Source organism: Lampris incognitus, chromosome 2, assembly GCF_029633865.1.
Source record: "Lampris incognitus isolate fLamInc1 chromosome 2, fLamInc1.hap2, whole genome shotgun sequence".
Lineage (NCBI taxonomy): Eukaryota > Metazoa > Chordata > Actinopteri > Lampriformes > Lampridae > Lampris > Lampris incognitus.
Genome location: NC_079212.1, coordinates 114,747,220 through 114,765,261, shown reverse-complemented (window position 1 = coordinate 114,765,261; position 18,042 = coordinate 114,747,220). Strand labels below are relative to the sequence as shown.

The following is an 18,042-nucleotide window of genomic DNA, read 5'->3' as shown; positions in this document are numbered from 1 at the left end:
CACTTTTGTGTTTGATTTGCAAACATTACCCAGAAGCCAAAGCAACGCTGTAACTGTAAGTTGTACACAAAGTTGACATTCGAGATACTGTCTGGCAAAAAGTAACTGAAGATGAAGACAGCATCCGATCAAAAGTAATTCAACAAAAAGATGCTGTCTGGGTGTCCAAGTGGCGTAGCGGTCTATTCCGTTGCCTACCAACACGGGGATCGCCTGTTCGAATCCCCGTGTTATCTCCGGCTTGGTCGGGCGTCCCTACAGACAATTGACCACGTCTGCGGGTGGGAAGCCAGATGTGAGTATGTGTCCTGGTCGCTGCACTGGCGCCTCCTCTGGTCGGTCGGGGCGCTTGTTTGGTGGTAGGGGGAACTGGGGGGAATAGTGTGATCCTCTCACGCGCTACGTTCCCCTGGTGAAAGTCCTCACTGTCAGGTCAAAAGAAGTGGCTGGCGACCCCTCATGTACCGGAGTGGACATGTGATAGTCTGCAGACCTCCCGGGATCGGCAGAGAGGGTAGAGCAGCGACTGGGACGGCTCGGAAGAGTGGAGTAATTGACCAGATACAACTGGGGAGAAAAAGCGGAATAAGTTTCCAAAAATAAAAAATAAAAAAAATAGAAGATGCTGTCTGACAAAAAGAAACGGCCAGCTTGGCATTTCACTGGCCACATTCAGAATTTTTTTATCAAGTTACCAGTTTATAAATAAAAATAAGTAAAGTCTACCTGTGAGGCAAGGTTAGTTCTGGGCCAGGGAATACCTGTCAGTAGGAGGCTACATAGAGCAATCTCTTTTTGTCGACTGGGTGAAGCATACATGTTTCAGCTTCTTCTCAATGTGACACAAGAAGAATCCAGGGGAGGTACTGCTCCCATGCTATGGATAACGCTGACTTGCCAGACAGCTAATGCGGTCGATGATCATAGTGCATGATAATTGTGGTAATGATAAAGTGTCAGATTGATTATGGATATTTGATAATTGATGGGAGATGATTGATTCTCATGAAGAAAGACACTTTTGCAGCGCATCCAATAGCACAGTGTGGCCCCAGTCTCCATGTTCAAGTGTTTTGTCACACATCCGTCTGTGCAAACATATGGCTGCGCGGGTAATGCACACACACACACACACACACACACACACACACACACACACACACACACACACACACACACGGGAATCCTGTTAGTCATGTCAGATTGGCACCCTGAGGGAGAGAGGAGCAAGCTATCACCTTTCATCCTCATGGTTGGCATGACACCAACGGGAGAAGAGACCATATGGATGCTAGGAGCGATATCATGACCCACCCACCGCTGTGTATCCCGCAAGTCATGGGAACTCAAACATGAGAAAAAAAGTAAGTTCTGGGAAACAAACATGACAGAGGCAGCTGGGGAGGTTCAAGAGGAACAGACAAAGGTAGTGAAAGAGTATGCCCTTCTTGGTTAAAAACTATGAGACTGGAACACATGTTATCCTGGGACAGGGTTTTGAGGCCTTGGCACTTTCTGGATGTTTGTACCTCTGCAGTCCCCTCTGGTTGACAACAGAGATGCAACAGATATCCATAAAACCAAGTCATTAAGAATCTAAAGCATGGCGGCACGGTGGCCCAGTGGTTAGCACTGTTGCTTCACACCAAGAAGGTCCTGGGTTCGAACTTCAGGCCATCCCAGATCCTTTCTGTGTGGAGTTTGCATATTCTCCCCGTGTCTGCGTGGGTTTCCTCTGGGAGCTCCGGTTTCCTCCCACCATCAAACAGACATGCATCTCTCATCTCATCTCATCATCAGCCGCTTCTCCGGGGTTGGGTCGCGGTGGCAGCAAGCTAAGTAGGGCACTCCAGACATCTCTCTCCCCAGCAACACCCTCCAGCTCCTCCTGGGGAATCCCAACGCGTTCCCAGGCCAGATTGGATATGTATCCCTCCAGCGAGTTCTGGGTCTACCCCAAGGTCTCCTCCCAGTTGGACGTGCCCAGAAAACCTCCAAAGGAAGGCACACAGGAGGCAACCTAATCAGATGCCCGAAACACCTCAACTGGCTCCTTTAGACGTAAAGGAGCAGCGGCTCTACTCCGAGCTCCCTCCGGGTGTCCGAGCTCCTCATCTTATCTCTAAGCCTGAGCCCAGACACCCTACGGAGGAAACTCATTTCAGCTGTTTGTATCCGCTTAAAGCACTGGGCTTAGCCTCTACATCACCTTTCGGTCGAAACCAAAGCTGATGACCATAGGTGAGGGTTGGAATGAAGATTGACTGGTAAGGGGGTCCGCGGTGGTGTAGCGGTCTAAGCATCGGCTTTGTGTCGATGCAGTTGCTCACTGGGGACTGGGGTTCGCTCCCCGGTCTCGTCAGATCCGACTTTGGCCGGACTCGACGAAGCAGCAATAATTGACAATGCTGTTTTCGAGAGGGGGGCGGAGTCGGCTTGTGTTCGTCACATGAATGCACCTCTGTGTGTGGGAAAAAGCAGTGGTTCGGCCTGGATTCGCCTTGTCACGAAAGTGGCGAGGCGACTCCTTCGAGACTGCCGGCCGGAGAGATGCAGTTTGCGAACGCATTCGGTACGAGGGTGGGTGTTTGAACTAAAATAGGGATCGATTGGCCACTAAATTGGGAGAAAAGGGGAAAAATCAGAAATACATTTTAAGAAAAGAAAAAAAAAGATTGACTGGTAAATTGAGAGCTTTGTCTTGCGGCTCAGCGTCCGCTTCACCACAACGGTCCGGTACAGCATCCACATTACTGCTGATGCCGCACCAATCCGCCTGTCAATCTCCCGCTCCACCCTACCCTCACTCGTGAACAAGACCCCGAGATACTTGCACTCCTTCACTTGAGGCAACAACTCATCCCCAACCTGGAGGGAAATATCCACCATTTTCCGATAGAGAACCATGGCCTCAGACTTGGAGGTGCTGACTCTCATCCCCGTCATTTCACACTCAGCTGCAAAGACATGCGCATTAGGGTTAACACTCCTGTCTGTGCCCCTGACCAAGGCAATGGAAATAAGAACTAGAGTTGGTCCTCGGGTGCTGCAGCTGCTCACTGCTGCTACACAATATGATGGGTTAAATGCAGAGAACAAATTCATTGTAAGGTTACAATTAGTTGTAAGAATACAATATGAAATAAACTGGCTTTTCTTCTTTCATTTGTGTACTACATATTGCATACACAAAGTACATGTTGATCCACTGTTGCATTCTTTACTCTGTCCCAGAGATTGTGAACCATTGGATCAGTTTGATACTGTGATAGAAAGGCTGAAAACCAGACAATCACGCAAACCTATTGTCCTGCCCCCTCCAAACATCACAGGCCACAACAACAACATGTCTAGATGAGTATATTCTATCATTTCTTTGGCTTGTCAGATTTCAACTCCCTAAAGATTTACCCCCCCCCTCCGATTAGTAGACAATAGGATGAAAAAAATGAATACAAAGGCCTTAGAGGGAGAGGCTGGATAAAGGAGAAGACTGTTGCTTTTGTCATATACTAGGTCAATCTCCCTGCTTTGTGCAGATTTGTGTATGTATTTGTTGGTGTGTGTGTGTGTGTGTGCGTGTGCGTGTGCGTGTGCGTGTGCGTGTGCGTGTGCGTGTGCGTGTGCGTGTGCGTGTGTGTGTGTGTGTGTGTGTGTGTGTGAAAGGGAGAGACAGAAGGTTACCTTGCTACATGACACAGAGATATATGGTGGACAATACCAGTAGACAATGAGAGTGAGAGGCTTCAGTGACAGTATAAAAAGGGCGAAGGAGTTCTCAAGCTTCAGGTGTAGGTGTGAAAGAAATGTGTTTGAAAGCGTGTATGTGTGTGTGTGAATGTGTGTATGTGAAAGAGTGCTCAGATACGCAATTTGGATTACCCATCTGCTGTTGTTGTTTCTTTACTTAGCTTTTGATAAGGTGAGACAGTCTATGGAAATTTTTACTGTAAGGGTAACTTTGGATCAGTATTTCAGTTTGATTAAATACCATTGATTTAATGTTAACTGGAAGGCTTGCATGTAAAAAGTTAAGTGCAGAATGCGTAACACTATCTCGTGTATGTTGTTCTGCATGCAAAAGACTGTTTTTTCTCCATACTGACAAATTTGCACTCACCAGGATTGCAACAAAATGTGTAAGTAGGAGCTGATATTGATAAAGAGAATGGAATGTAGGCAACAACAACAAATAAGCATATTTGATTTCAGTGTGGCTGACTACGTGGTAAACTTTGTGTGATGTAATCAGAAAGAGAAATAATGGGCAATAACATCAATGTTAAGCATCTAAAAACAACTGCTGCTACTTATATTCTCTACTTACATTGCACTTTAAACTATTAGACGTCTAAGATGCTTTCGAATGGTAACATCTGGCTTCTGTGGTTCATGATGGCATACCCAAATCTCTGATGGGTTTCATGGTCATCCATCTATCAGTATGTTAATTGGAAATGGTTAGGTTTTCATTAATTTTTTTTTTTGCATCAATGATTTTGATTACTTTTGGTCTTTCTTGTTCATTCTTGTTTGTTCCAAGCAAGATGACCCTTACACTGTCCTGTCATCTCTCACGATTCTTTGTGGTCCTCCTTAACATCGCAGGTAAAAAAAGGGTGGCATCAATATTTATTTGTTTTGTAAATCCTCCGATAAAAGGTAATTCACTGTCTTGTTAGTTTTTAGATACTAATTTAGAATAGAATAGAATAGAAAAGAGCCTTGCGCCATCACCAATTTTGTCCTATTTCTCTCGAAATCATTCTCTTTCCTCAAATCTGTCATCCCTCTCTTTCCTCATCCTCCATCTCCGTCCTTCTGCCACATCCTCTGCTCTCAGGTGTTTATGGGATGAGGATCATCGGGGGCCAGGAGGTGCAGCCCTACTCCATTAAGTATCAAGCCTCCCTCCAATACAACAAACACCACTTCTGCGGGGGCACCCTCATCCACCCGCAGTGGGTGCTAACTGCCGCCCACTGCTGGAGACCGTGAGTTAACTGCGTTGTCAAACTGTGGCGCCGGGCGTCCGGGTAGCGTAGCGGTCTGTTCCGTTGCCGAACAACACGGGGATCGCCAGTTCGAATTCCCGTGTTACCTCCGGCTTGGTCGGGCGTCCCAACAGACACAATTGGCCGTGTCTGCAAGTGGGAAGCCGGATGTGGTCCTGCTCACTGTATTAGCGCCTCCTCTGGTCGGTTGGAGCGCCTGTTCGGAGGGGGGGGACTATGGGGAATAGCTTGATCCTCCCATGCGCTACGTCCCACTGGCGTAACTCCTCACTGTCAGGTGAAAAGAAGCGGCTGGCGACTCCACATGTATTGGAGGAGGCATGTGGTAGTCTGCAGCCCTCCACGGACCAGCAGAGGGGGTGGAGCAGCAACCGGGACGGTCCGGAAAATAGGCTAATTGGCCAAATACAATTGGGGAGAAAAAGAGGGTGGGGGCCACCCCCCCAAAAAAAACAACAAAAAAAACAAAAACAAAACTGTTGCATCAACACTGTAGATAGGCAACATCTCAACAGTGCCCCCTGTCTTGAGTGCTCACGTTCAAAGTATGGGCAAGAGTGTCTTGCGCTCCTGTCTGCAGTTTACTTTTGCTTTCAGAAATCCGTGTGCCATAAGACACTGGGTATTTACTATCGTCGATCACGACAGGAAAGGGATGAGAAATGTTGACTTAGTGAACTGAACCTGTATGAGGGGATTTTCACCGTGAATGACACCAGCATCCTGATGAATTTGATGCCTACAATTGCCTAAAGATGGTCAGCTGTTGCATTGCTGACCAATTTTAGGCAAACCATTCAATTCACATGTTTAAGCTGTAGCAATGCCAACAAAGAGTGGTAGAGGTATATATTTTTACTGGCAGATAACATAATTCAACAGTGTAAGTGTCTGAAAAAAAGTGCTGATGTTGCTCATTGACCCTTTACTTTGCCCTAGTAGAAGTCACCTCATCAAAGTGATCCTGACTGAGCACAGCTTCTCTATAATTGAGGGCTTTGAGCAGGAGTTCAATGTCTCCAGAGTCATTGTCTACTACATGTACAACTACAGAACGTTCGACAATGATATCATGCTGATCAAGGTATGAAATGACCAGAGAATACCTGGCACAAAATGTCTGATCAGAACAACCTCAGTTTTGATCTATCTATCTTTGATATTTTCCCTGTCTTTTTATCCACAACAGTTTTCTTGCATTTTTTTTGTGTGTGAGTACATCAGTTGCTGTAATGCATAAGTAGAGGATTACCATTTGCGAAAAAGAATTAACCCCCTCGTAACATCCTGTAGAATTGCAATGTGTCACTCACACTTGGACCACATATAACCTTTTTAAATTATTGCTTGCTTTGCTTGCAAACCGTTTGACTGATCAACTCTGTCTTCTCTGGGTCAGCTGGAACGGCCAGTTACTCTGAGTGCCGTGGTCCAGCTGGCTAGCCTGCCAGACGCAGACACTCCCCCACTGACCAGTAGCACTAGGTGTACAGTCAGTGGGTGGGGGGTGACACAGATATACAGCTATTACCTATCCCCTGTGCTGAGGGCCGTGGATGTGGACATAATCCCCAGCTGCCAATACTACTACTACTTCAGGATCACCAACAACATGCTCTGTGCCGGCTCACGCTTTGGAGGCAAAGACTCCTGTCAGGTAAGGGGCGAAAAACACATCTAGGTTAGGAAGACAAGGTAATTCAGAGGGGTTTTTGAGAGGTGGGTTTGGTGCAGCCAAGGCTGTTCGTTTAAGGGAGTTTATCCAGAAGTTGTTGAGTCAAGACAGGCTATCGGGTGAATTTTTACATTGGTTTTAAAGTAGTATATATATAGTATACATAACATGTTACAACAAATAGAGTGCTTTATGACAATGATGTTTTGCTTTTTCCTGTCTTAAGGGCGATTCTGGAGGGCCTCTCATCTGTAATGGTAAAATTGAGGGCATTGTGTCTTGGGGCATCAGCTGTGCCAACCCATACTTCCCTGGTGTCTACACCAAGGTCAGAAAATACCTCCGGTGGATCAACTGGATCATCCAAAATGACAGCTAGTGAGATTCTCAACAACTGCCATCATTGACTGAAAGATGCACCAAACACGACTCTCCAGTACGACAGAAAGATATTAATGGGATCAGATATAGGACCTCATGGAAATGAAAAAGATTTTTTGTATTATTTTATGTAAAAACTTAAAAGTCCACTTTTTATGCAATTAACTTCGACTTATATTCAGATGTTTTAAACAAAACATGAGTATTATATGTTTACTGTTCTGTAAAAAAAAAGAAAAGCTTCCTAGGTACATGCTGCTTGGGCATTTCCTGGAATTAATCAAAGCATTTCATGAAACTTATCTAGCTTGTCTCTCCTGTGCTGTTTCTCCAACGAGTCAGAGCAAGGCAAAGGATGGTGAAATAGCAAAGATGGATGCTTTCTCAGACCAGTTCGTTTTGCTTATCCGTGTCCCTAGGTTCCCAGATGGTGTGCCGCGGCACACCGGTGCGCCGTGAGGCAAGTCCAGGTGTGCCGTGGGATTTTGTGAAACCATATATTATTGCAATATACAACTAAAAAGTTATTAGTGCGTTTTTAATGTTCTGTCAGTATTTTGTACAGACTCATTTCACAATACAGAGACAAATTATCCGCCTAAAAAAAATTCTTTAAAAACCTTCCGTCAAAGGGAACCCCACTTTTCGCCGTTTGCGCAGTAGATGCGGGAATTATTGTACTATACAATATATTGCACATGTTGACATGCCTAATGGTGTGTTCAGTCCAAACCTGTAGCAGATTTTCCATGTAGCACGATGACATACAAAGTCACTGCAAAGACGCGAATAGGCGCGAACGCGCGTTCGCGAGAGTTGAAAATGTTTCAACTTGAGCAAAAAAATTTGCGTGACGCTGTGTCGTGAAAGCCTAGCAGCTTTGAGATACTCCTGACGTCACCGGTAAACCCTTCCTCCTTTCTGTAAGGAGTACCCACGTTGGCTGTTAAGGTTTGCGAAATATTCCACATTACACTCCAGCGGCCGTATTCACGCAAGTAAAGTTAGGCGAAAATTCGATTTGCGTTTGGTCTGAACACACCATAACAAACCCTCACTCTGTGAACTTAGACAAATGACTTACACAGATTTGATTTGCACGGACCTGCTGAGCTCTGCTAATCCTGTAGATCATCCTTCTTGAGACTAGGGACAAAATGTATTGAGATTTTTTTTTCAGTACTAATTGAATTTAAAAAGTATATAATGGTAGATATATGTGGGGAAGCCTAGCCTGAGAGGCTAAATGTAGGAGGCAGACTTGGAACTGTTTCCATTCAACCAATGTGATTTATTTACAGGGTGTAGCTACATGTGAAACAACAAACAAATATGGACAAAGCAAAGTGCGGGGGAAATGGTCTCTAGGAGTCATCCAAAGGAGTTGAATCAAGTGCAACTGGACTTGGTATATATCCGTGAAGACGTTTCGCCTCTCATCCAAGAGGCTGGTCTAGTCAGAAAGACACGAACTGAGGAAGCCTCTTGGATGAGAGGCGAAACGTCTTCACGGATATATACCAAGTCCAGTTGCACTTGATTGAACTCCTTTGGATAACCATGACCTGGGTGAATGAAAACATTCACAGACAGGTCTCTAGGAGCTTGGATAGTATCGGGTCCAGGGGCGAGGTAGTGGGAAAAACAGAAGGAAAAAGTCAGTGACATGGTTACTCTGTTATTTCATCCCGTACTCAAGACATTTTATTTGAAACATTCAGAACATTTCCAACAATGAAACCATACCCTTTTGTATTCTAATATAATGTTAAGCTACAGTGTTTTAAAATGCGACTGTAATGCTATTGTAATGAACGGATAGGTTAATTTGTTGTTTGACCTGGATAACTTGGGTTTTGGGAAACAGATGATGGGCATGCACTATGAAGAACATTACTTTAGAATCTATGCTTTAAAGCGCTCTTGTGTGGCTGGATTGAAGGGGGGCTGACTTTCCCTAAAGCATTATTAGAATGTCTGAAACTGGGCAGAAACAGATATCCTGCTTTGGGTGAAAATGTGCTGTTGGGCCATGGAGGTGCAGAAACTCTACTTTGATGTCTTGGAGCTCGTCCTTAACAGCAATGGCCTCTTCCAGCTACCAGTGCTCATCATGCACAACGACCGGCCAGTCTCTACTTTTAATGCTGTCAACAGTTAAATCTGTGATAGTGCCTTCAGTACCTTTCGGGGGCTCCTGCTTCATCTCTCCCATTAACAATGCCAGAGGACTTATCTAGAATTATGACACAATGCGTTCATCAGAACTGACCTCTGTGCTATTCCTCTTCTGTTCTTCTGAGTAGCTATAGAAATCAAAAGCACTGGGTTGAAGCGCTGGCAAATAAATTGATTGCTGCAAAAATACATCGTCACTCTGTAGCGAATATTATTCTGACTGAAAGGGATGGCCTGGTGTATTTTTCGTGCCAGTGGAACTTGTACTGTCCTTCTTGAGGTGTAGCAACCAAAATTAGACGGTCAAGTCAATTTTATCTGTATAGCCCATTATCACAAATTACAAATTTGCCTCAGTGGGCTTTATAACAATACAACATCTTGTCCTTAGACCCTTGCACCGGATAAAGAACAACTACCTAAAAAAAAAAACACATTTAACAGGGAGAAAAAATAGGACGAAACCTCAGGGAGAGCAACAGAGGAGGGATCTCTCTCCCAAGAGGGACAGATGTGCAATGGATGTTGTGTGTACACAATTTACAGAATACAACATTGAAAGAGGATAACAGAAGTGCTATAATGGAATTATAAAATATATGAAGGATATGATGATGAGGATGCCAAGCAGTGTCCAGATGCCACCGGAACAGCCTAGGACCTGAGCCACGCAACCACCTTCACCATGTAGACCTGACTGGAGGACAGACTACACATGCACACAAGAGACTCACATCATACCACTCAAATACGTGGAGAAGAGACAAGAAAAAAAAACGTTAGTCCCATGTCTGGGTGAGAGAAGGATATAACATTGAAATAGGATAACAAAGTTATATGGATTTATAAGATATATAAAAAGAAAATGTGATGAGGGTGATGCCAAGCAGTGTCCAGTTGGTGACCACCATCACCATGTAGACCTGGGAGGAGGACAGACTGCACATGCACACAAGGGAGAATCAAATCGCACCATTCACATACACAGAAGAAGAGAAAGGAGAAGATATCATTCAGAGAGAGAGAAAAGACATGTGAGAGAAGAGAACAGTTTGCAATGGTCAATAATCTATACTCTATAAACTCGTCGGCAGAACAGTGCTTGGTAAATTCATTGACCGACCTGCCATGCAATACAGGTTGTGAAGCATTCAACTTAAAGGCAACTAATTGTAGGCTAAAGCAAAAAGATGAGTTTTAAGTTTGGATTTAAAGGACTCAACAGCCTCTGATTGTCTGATGGCAGCAGACAAGTTATTATTTACAGCTTTATTTGGACATTGGCTAACATGCGGCCACACCTTTGGGCCCCAACTCTGTTGCAACGTGGGACATTCCCTTATTGGAGCTTTGACTTTACAAAGCCCCGTAAGGCTCTACTGAAACCAGCCTCAACATCGGAAACAATGGTTCATAACTGTTTCGGTGGTGCTTTGTAACTGTTTTGACTTGGTTCTTGTTTTATGTTTGTTCCCTGGGACAGATATTTTTGTTGTACAAATCTAATGCCAGTAGAGACATCAGGAGAGGTTTGTGGTAATCGATGTAGGAGACTATGAATAAGCAAGTCCTTAAAGTTATTTCATTTAACGAGAATGGGATTTTAAACCCAGCTAAAAGAAGTCAAATACTGTCAAAAATGAAAGGGGGAAAATGCACAGATAGTGCTCCTGCAAGAGAGGCATCCCACTTCATCAGAACATGAAAAACTGAAGAGAATTGGGTTTTCAAGGGTGTATTATCATCCTATAAATCAGGTCATAGAAGACGCGTAGCAATTTTAATATCACAAAAAGTACCATTTGAGCAATTTTCAGAGGTCTCGGACAAGGAAGGGAGATATATATATTAGTCTCAGGAAAAATAGATGGCATTGTCATAACACTGGGTAGCATCTATGCCCCCCCCCCCGAAGTGATTTTGCTTTTTAGAGAAAAATATCTGATTTGACGATAGGGGCCACAGGAATTGTCATATGCGGTGGAGACTGGAACATACGTCTCAACCCAAAACTAGATTCATCAAAAAAGCTCGACCGCTACATTATTACATAGGAAAATTAATGTTACATTTCACGTACTCCAAAATGGCTGAGAGGGTTATTGCATTGTTTTGTTTTTTTTATAAATTTATTTCTGATTTTTCCCTTTTTTCTCCCAATTTAGTGGCCAATCGATCCCTATTTTAATTCAAACACCCACCCTCGCTTGGAGTCAAGGCGACTCCAAGCCGAACCACTGTTTTTCCGACACACACAGAGACGCATTCAAGTGACGAACACAAGCCGACTCCGCCCCCCTCCCGAAGACAGCGTTGCCAATGATCGCTGCTTCGTCGAGTCCGGCCATAGTCGGATCTGACGAGACCGGGGCGCGAACCCCAGTCCCCAGTGGGCAACTGCATCGACACAGAGCCGATGCTTAGACCGCTACACCACCGCGGACCGGGTTATTGCATTGTGACATCATCCACAATAGCTCGCTGGAAAAAAGAAAAACGATGGAGGCGCATTCCCCGTGCCAATCCCGGACAATATGACCCCCTGTGGTCATATGTCCTCCCACCGACCCCGTATTCGCACGCCCACCGGAAGCGCTATTCCTCTTTCCATCTCCAACTAAATGAGATCGGTCGATGGCTGTTTCTCTCTCGCTGGGACTAAGAGGAAAACTGCAAATACGCAAGTAATCTAGTGATATACTGGTATATTACATACTAACTTATAGTTAGCTTACCTTTTATCGCCAAGATGTTCGTTAATCCGGTCGATGTGGCCGGATTCTACGCTTGGTGCGGGTGTGTTAAACCGGCGACGCTCCGATGGGACCCCCATCCGGACTGTGTCTCCCATGTCCCGCATGTTCACTACACGGGCTACTTGAGGGATGTAGACAGTAATGAGATCGACTGCAATTTCTGTAAAACCATCAGAGGATCGGGGCGCCAAAGGTGGGCTGCCCTGTACCGTCAAAGATGGGGACTTGCAGATCCCTTCGCACCTGCTAACGAGGCGGCTAGCATGGTGCTACCTAGCTATAGCCATGGGGCGGAGGCTAGCAACATCCCTCCGATGCTTCCTAGCTACAGTCACGGGACGGCGGCTAGCATTAGCATCCCTCCGGAGCCAGAGGCTATCCCACCATCCGGGATAGTTAGAGAGGACTGGATCAATGAGATCCTATCTCTCCCTGGTGAATCCGTGGCATGTTATTCGGCGGGTGCGGAACCCGAGGATTCACTGCCTGAGGAAGTAGACGATCAGGGCGTGGAAGACGACCAGCCAAGTTCGTCTCAACCAAACAAAGATGGCGACGCCATGCAACGTGGGTCCGAAACATTCCTCGCCAGTTTCCGCGATCTGTTCGCGCGAGCGGTCAAGTCTGCCGACATCGTTACCGAGCCGGGCAATCCTCAAGCTCCGGTGGTAGCCGATTTTCCACGAATGGCAGAGAGGGTCAGGGACTCCACTCTACCACCTTATCCTCACATCGAACGAGCGTTTAAGCGGGCGGAGGCGGATCCGCTACTTAAATCGTCCTCAAAGTTCAGTCAGAAGGGGGTTGACGTCTTAGCAGTCGAGGTTAGGAACCTGAACTACAAAGACTGGAAAATTCCGCAACCAGAGAGGGACGTTTTATCGTTCAACCCTAACACCAAGTTGGGGTCTCGCGATACTCCCAAACACCCTTCGCAGTGGGGCCAACAGGTGGATCGTTACGCGTGTGATGCATGGCACGCCAGTACACGCGCAGCTGGACTCGTCTCAACGGCTGGGATGATAACGGCGTACATGCGCAAGCTCTGCAGCCTATCAAACGTCGAGCAAAGCAAAGCCGCCATCGCTACAGCAGGTATCGACGGGGCCGAGTTCGGTGACGTAGTGGCCAGCGAAGCAGGTTGTGAGTACATCTTGGAAATGGAACGCATAGCTGACTCCCTGGGATCGCTGCTGTATTCCATCGCTCTAGAGTGCGGTTCTAGCGCAGCTGCCTCCACCGTTTCGCGCAGACGTCTCTGGCTAGAGACAGCCGGGGTAAAAGAGGAATTCTGCAAGGAGGGGATGGCCCACTCCTGCGCAGGGAACCAGGGCCTGTTTGGAACGACCCCGGACATTATCAGCAAATACAAGGCCGCCCAGGCCGAGCGCGAAACCTTGCACAAGGAGCTTCTCCCGATGATGAAGAACCCGCCTACCCCTAAGCCCGCGGTGGGCACAGGGCAGGGGGACAAGCCTGCGCGCAAGCAGAAATGGAGAGAGACTTATCCAAAAAGAGGTGGTAAAGTGGGGCGCGGGCGTGGACAGGGCTCACGTCCAAACTCCCAGTCTTCCACAGATCCAGCGGCCAAGGCGGCCAAGCCGGACAGCACAGACACTTCCAAGAAGGGAGCTGCCAAGTGACGTGTTTCGGCAGGATGTTACGACCCACACCAACAGACTGATTCCAGAGCCGTCTCCGGCGATATAGACGCTTGTTCAGGGGACACAGCGTGCGCAGGGCTAAACACTGCGCCTTTTATTTTGGTTTCTGATGCACAGTCTACTTGTTCTATTCCAAAGGTTGTGAATGTGAATAAAAGTTTTTATGTTGGTGATGATGGTGATTGCGTTTTAAAAGGTTTGAAACGCAAGTCTGATTGTCTGTCTGAATCTTTAGGTAAAGATGATGATAACAATGCAATAACATCCCTGCTGGAAATATTGGATAATAATGACATGAGCGCAAATGAGCCCCTGGGAGGGGACTATGATGCGACAATGTTTAGTCTCTCTGATGGGTCAAATGGTAATTTGGAAAGGTTCAAAACGCCAATTCCCCCATCTGGGTCTCCTTTACAAGGACGAAGCCCCCCCATGGATGCAGGGCATGGCGGGCGGGGCTTCCCCAGACCCTTTACGCGCAACTTACGCGCGCTACCTGAACAGCAAGGTACATGAGGCAACGGGACCTCTGTCACGCATGTTACACAGGTGGAAGGAATTGGTCCCGTCGGCTTCTGTTTTGGATCAGATAGCCCACGGACACCAAATCCTTTTCGAGAACGGTATTGTACCCCCGTACTTGGGAATAGTGCATACGGAACCGGGGTCGGTGGCCGAAGCACAAGTCCTAGACAACGAACTCACAGAGTTACTCTCGAAAGGGGCAATCACGGTGGTTCCTCCCCTAGAAAGAGAAGACGGGTTTTACAGCCGTTACTTTCTGGTCCCGAAGAAGGATGGGGGCATGCGCCCAATCCTAGATTTGAAACCCTTCAACAAGTATGTAGAGAAGGTCAGTTTCAAAATGCTACGCACACCGGTTCCGCTGTCAATGGTGACACAGTCCGATTGGCTAACTTCGGTCGACCTAAAAGATGCTTTCTATCATTGTCCGATTGCGGAAAGACACAGAAAGTATCTTGGGTTCTGTTACCGGGGTCAGTGTTACCAGTACACATGCCTCCCGTTCGGATATCGCCTCTCTCCTCTGACATTCACAAGGTGTGTGAAAGCCGCGCTCGGAGTGTTGATGCGCAAAGGTATGCGCTTGGCATGGTTCCTAGACGACCTGTTGGTGTTGGCCCAGTCGCCGGAATAAGCAATACTCCATACTCAGGAGTTGATGGAATTCATGGAGTACATGGGTTTCACTATCAACATAAAGACGAGCGCGCCATGGCCTTCGTGCCAGGCAAGGTATCTGGGTCTGAGTTTGGATACGGTATCCATGCGCGCAACCCTTACGCAAGAGAGATGGCATTCCACCAGGACCACGTTAGCACATTTCGTCCCGGGGACATATGTCACTTATCGGATGATCAGGAGGCTGCTGGGCCTTCTGGCATCGGCTCACCAAGTTGTTCCTTTAGGTCTGTTGTTCATGAGGAGACTGCAATTGTGGTTCGCAGTTCACTTCTTGAAATACGGCAACGAACGCCGGTACAACAACCATCTTATCCTGGTCCCGCGCGTGGTAGCGCATGACCTAGACCACTGGAACAGAGCCTGCATGGACATGTCTGGGGTCCCTATGGGCCCCAGGGGACCCGAGGTAACGATTTATACGGATGCGTCCCTCTCGGGTTGGGGGGCCATCCTTGGCTACAAAACAGCGCGAGGAGTGTGGCCGTCTGGGGAGAAGGTCCACATCAACGCGCGCGAGACAGAGACGATTTGGCTGGCTATCCAGCATTTCGCTCAGGATCTCGTAGGCCGTCACATACTGATAATGACAGACAGCATGACGGCCAAGGCCTACATCAACCGCCAAGGCGGTATGAAGTCCAAGCGTTGCAGAGAGTTGGCCATGCAAATTTGGATTTGGGTCAACAGCAACGCGCTATCAATCAGGGCGCTTCATGTTCCTGGGAAGGACAACGAAGCAGCGGACATCCTCTCGAGAGGCAGCCCGCATGCGGACAATTGGAGCCTCAACCCAGCCATAGTGGCTATGATCTGGGAGAGGTTCGGGGTAGCTCAAGTGGATCTGTTCGCATCGAAACTCAATTACAAGTGCCCTCGTTGGTACTCGATGCTCCCGTCCGACCTAGCGCCGTTGGGGGTCAACGCGCTTGGACTAGATCCATGGCCCGAGGAGATGCTTTACGCATTCCCCCCGCGCAGGTGCCTCCTAGACCTGGTGGTCAAGTTCAAGCGCACAGGGGGTCGGTTAGTTCTCGTGGCCCCGTACGAACCGAGCACCCCGTGGTTTCTGCGAATAGTGCCCTGGATAGTAGGCGAGCGGTTCGACGTCCCGGAGTGGGCGGACGCGCTCACGCAAGCAGGAGGGCTGCTACGGGAGGGCCCCTGGATAGGAGGCTCCCGATTAGCGGCGTGGATGCTTACAAAGCCAGGCTCTTAGCTATGGGACTTAGTGCGCAAGTGATTCGTGTCATCTTAGCGGGGCGTAAAGACTCCACGTATTCCAGGTACCAGGGGTACTGGAATCGATTTGACCAATTTTGCACTGAACGCGACATGGACCCTTTGTCAGTAGGGATTGGCCCTATACTGACTTTTGTGGAGGTCTGTAGGAGTGATAGACTATGGTCTTTCTCCTCGGTCAAAGTCTGTGTATCGGCTCTCACGTTCTTCCGGGGGGAAGATCGAGGGTAGCACGGTTTTCACGCACCCGCTCATGACGCAGTACCTGTTGGGTGCTAAGAAGCTCTCAGCTAAGGAGCTTACGAGAGCTGAAACTTGGGATGCTTCCCTTGTTCTGCGCGCACTAGAGAAAGATCCCTTTGAACCCATGTCTACGGCAGACATGCGTTATGTCTCGGCTAAGCTGGCTGTGCTCTTGGCACTTACCACCGCAGCGAGGGGTTGTGAGCTCACTGCACTCACCATCAAGGGGATGGTGTTTTCTGGTGATCTGATGGTCACGCTCTTTACAGACCCCAGCTTCGTGCCCAAAACTGTGTCTGTCCTGACGAGTAGGGCCCCGGTGGTGATACACGCGTTTCATCCGTCACCGGTGACTAGGGATGAGAAACGCTTGCACCTCTCGTGTCCTGTACGGGCTTTACGCATTTACATGCGGCGCACAGCAGATATTCGTAGGTCTGACAGGCTGCTGTTGACCTACAGAGTGAGCAAACCAGGTTATGCCCTTTCCACCCAGAGGCTAGCACACTGGCTGGTGGATGGTATTACGGAGGCGTATACCAAAGCGGGTAAAACAGCTCCTAAGCTGAAGGCGCATTCTACCCGAGGGACTGCTACGTCGATAGCCGTGTTGGTTGCCGACGCTGTTCTGGAGCAGGCCTCTTAGGATGCTCTCATCAGAACGCGTACCCCTTCCCACCAGGGGTTTGAAGGGTTCATTGGACGGCTAGGGAACGGAGGCACGAATCCTGTCGTTGTTCAATGCAATAACCCTCTCAGCCATTTTGGAGTACGTGAAATGTAACTTTGGGTTCGCGAAGCGAACCCTAGTTATATGAACAACGACAAAATGGCTGAGAATAGAGCCGTTCTCCTCCTACCCGGGCCACAGGTGTGGTGCTCATTTAGTTGGAGATGGTTCGACTTACAAAGAGGAATAGCGCTTCCGGTGGGCGTGCCAATACGGGGTCGGTGGGAGGACATATGACCACAGGGGGTCATATTGTCCGGGATTGGCACGGGGAATGCACCTCCATCGTTTTTCTTTTTTCCAGCGAGCTATTGTGGATGATGTCACAATGCAATAACCCTCTCAGCCATTTTGTCGTTGTTCATATAACTAGGGTTCGCTTCGCGAACCCAAAGTTCTAATGGCAGAATTTGGCATATTAGATCTTTGGAGAGTTTTTTTACCATTTACCGTTTTTTTACACATCCCGCATTTCCCTTCCCTGAACAGAAATAAACGTGCCTACGGGCTTGACCCTGCCGGACCCCTGCACTGGTTCCTTTCCGACCCTCAACAGAAAAGATCCTTCCCCAGCTTATACATAACGACCAGACTGGGTTTATCCCACAAATACAAGCTCACGATAACATTAGACCATCGTTGCACATATTAAACCATATCCAACAGAATAAATTGGAAGCCTTCTTAGTCTGAATGCTGAGAAGGCTTTTGAGTCAGTGAGTTGGCCGTTCTTATACAATGTTTTTGAAAGATTTGGCATGCACAAAAACTTTGTAAAGGGCATCCGTACACTATATAATAAACCATTAGCCCGAACAAAAATAAATGGGTACCTTTCATAGTGTGGTTCGAGACAAAGGTGCCTAATCTCACCGTTACTATTTGCGTTTTATACTGAGCCTCTCGCACAGTGGATAGGGCAGACTGAAAGCATCACAGGCATCTGCATAAATGC

The 18,042-nt window shown here is 47.5% G+C and overlaps 1 protein-coding gene across 1 annotated transcript; it reads left to right on the top strand.

The window, feature by feature from the left end:
- The first annotated feature begins 4,547 nt into the window (after window positions 1-4,547).
- Window positions 4,548-7,069, top strand: LOC130107845 (trypsin-3-like). The gene is made up of 5 exons (XM_056274622.1): window positions 4,548-4,608; window positions 4,844-4,994; window positions 5,958-6,099; window positions 6,415-6,672; window positions 6,917-7,069. Exons 1-5 carry the CDS (start codon window positions 4,548-4,550, stop codon window positions 7,067-7,069), a joined length of 765 nt encoding a protein of 254 aa, XP_056130597.1.
- The last annotated feature ends 10,973 nt before the right edge of the window (window positions 7,070-18,042 follow it).

Coding starts and splice junctions, on each gene's coding strand:
- LOC130107845 (XM_056274622.1), top strand. CDS start 4,548: ATGACCCTTACACTGTCCTGTCATCTCTCACGATTCTTTGTGGTCCTC. Junction 4,609..4,843: donor GGTCCTCCTTAACATCGCAG/GTAAAAAAAGGG, acceptor CTCTGCTCTCAG/GTGTTTATGGGATGAGGATC. Junction 6,100..6,414: donor ATGATATCATGCTGATCAAG/GTATGAAATGAC, acceptor TCTCTGGGTCAG/CTGGAACGGCCAGTTACTCT.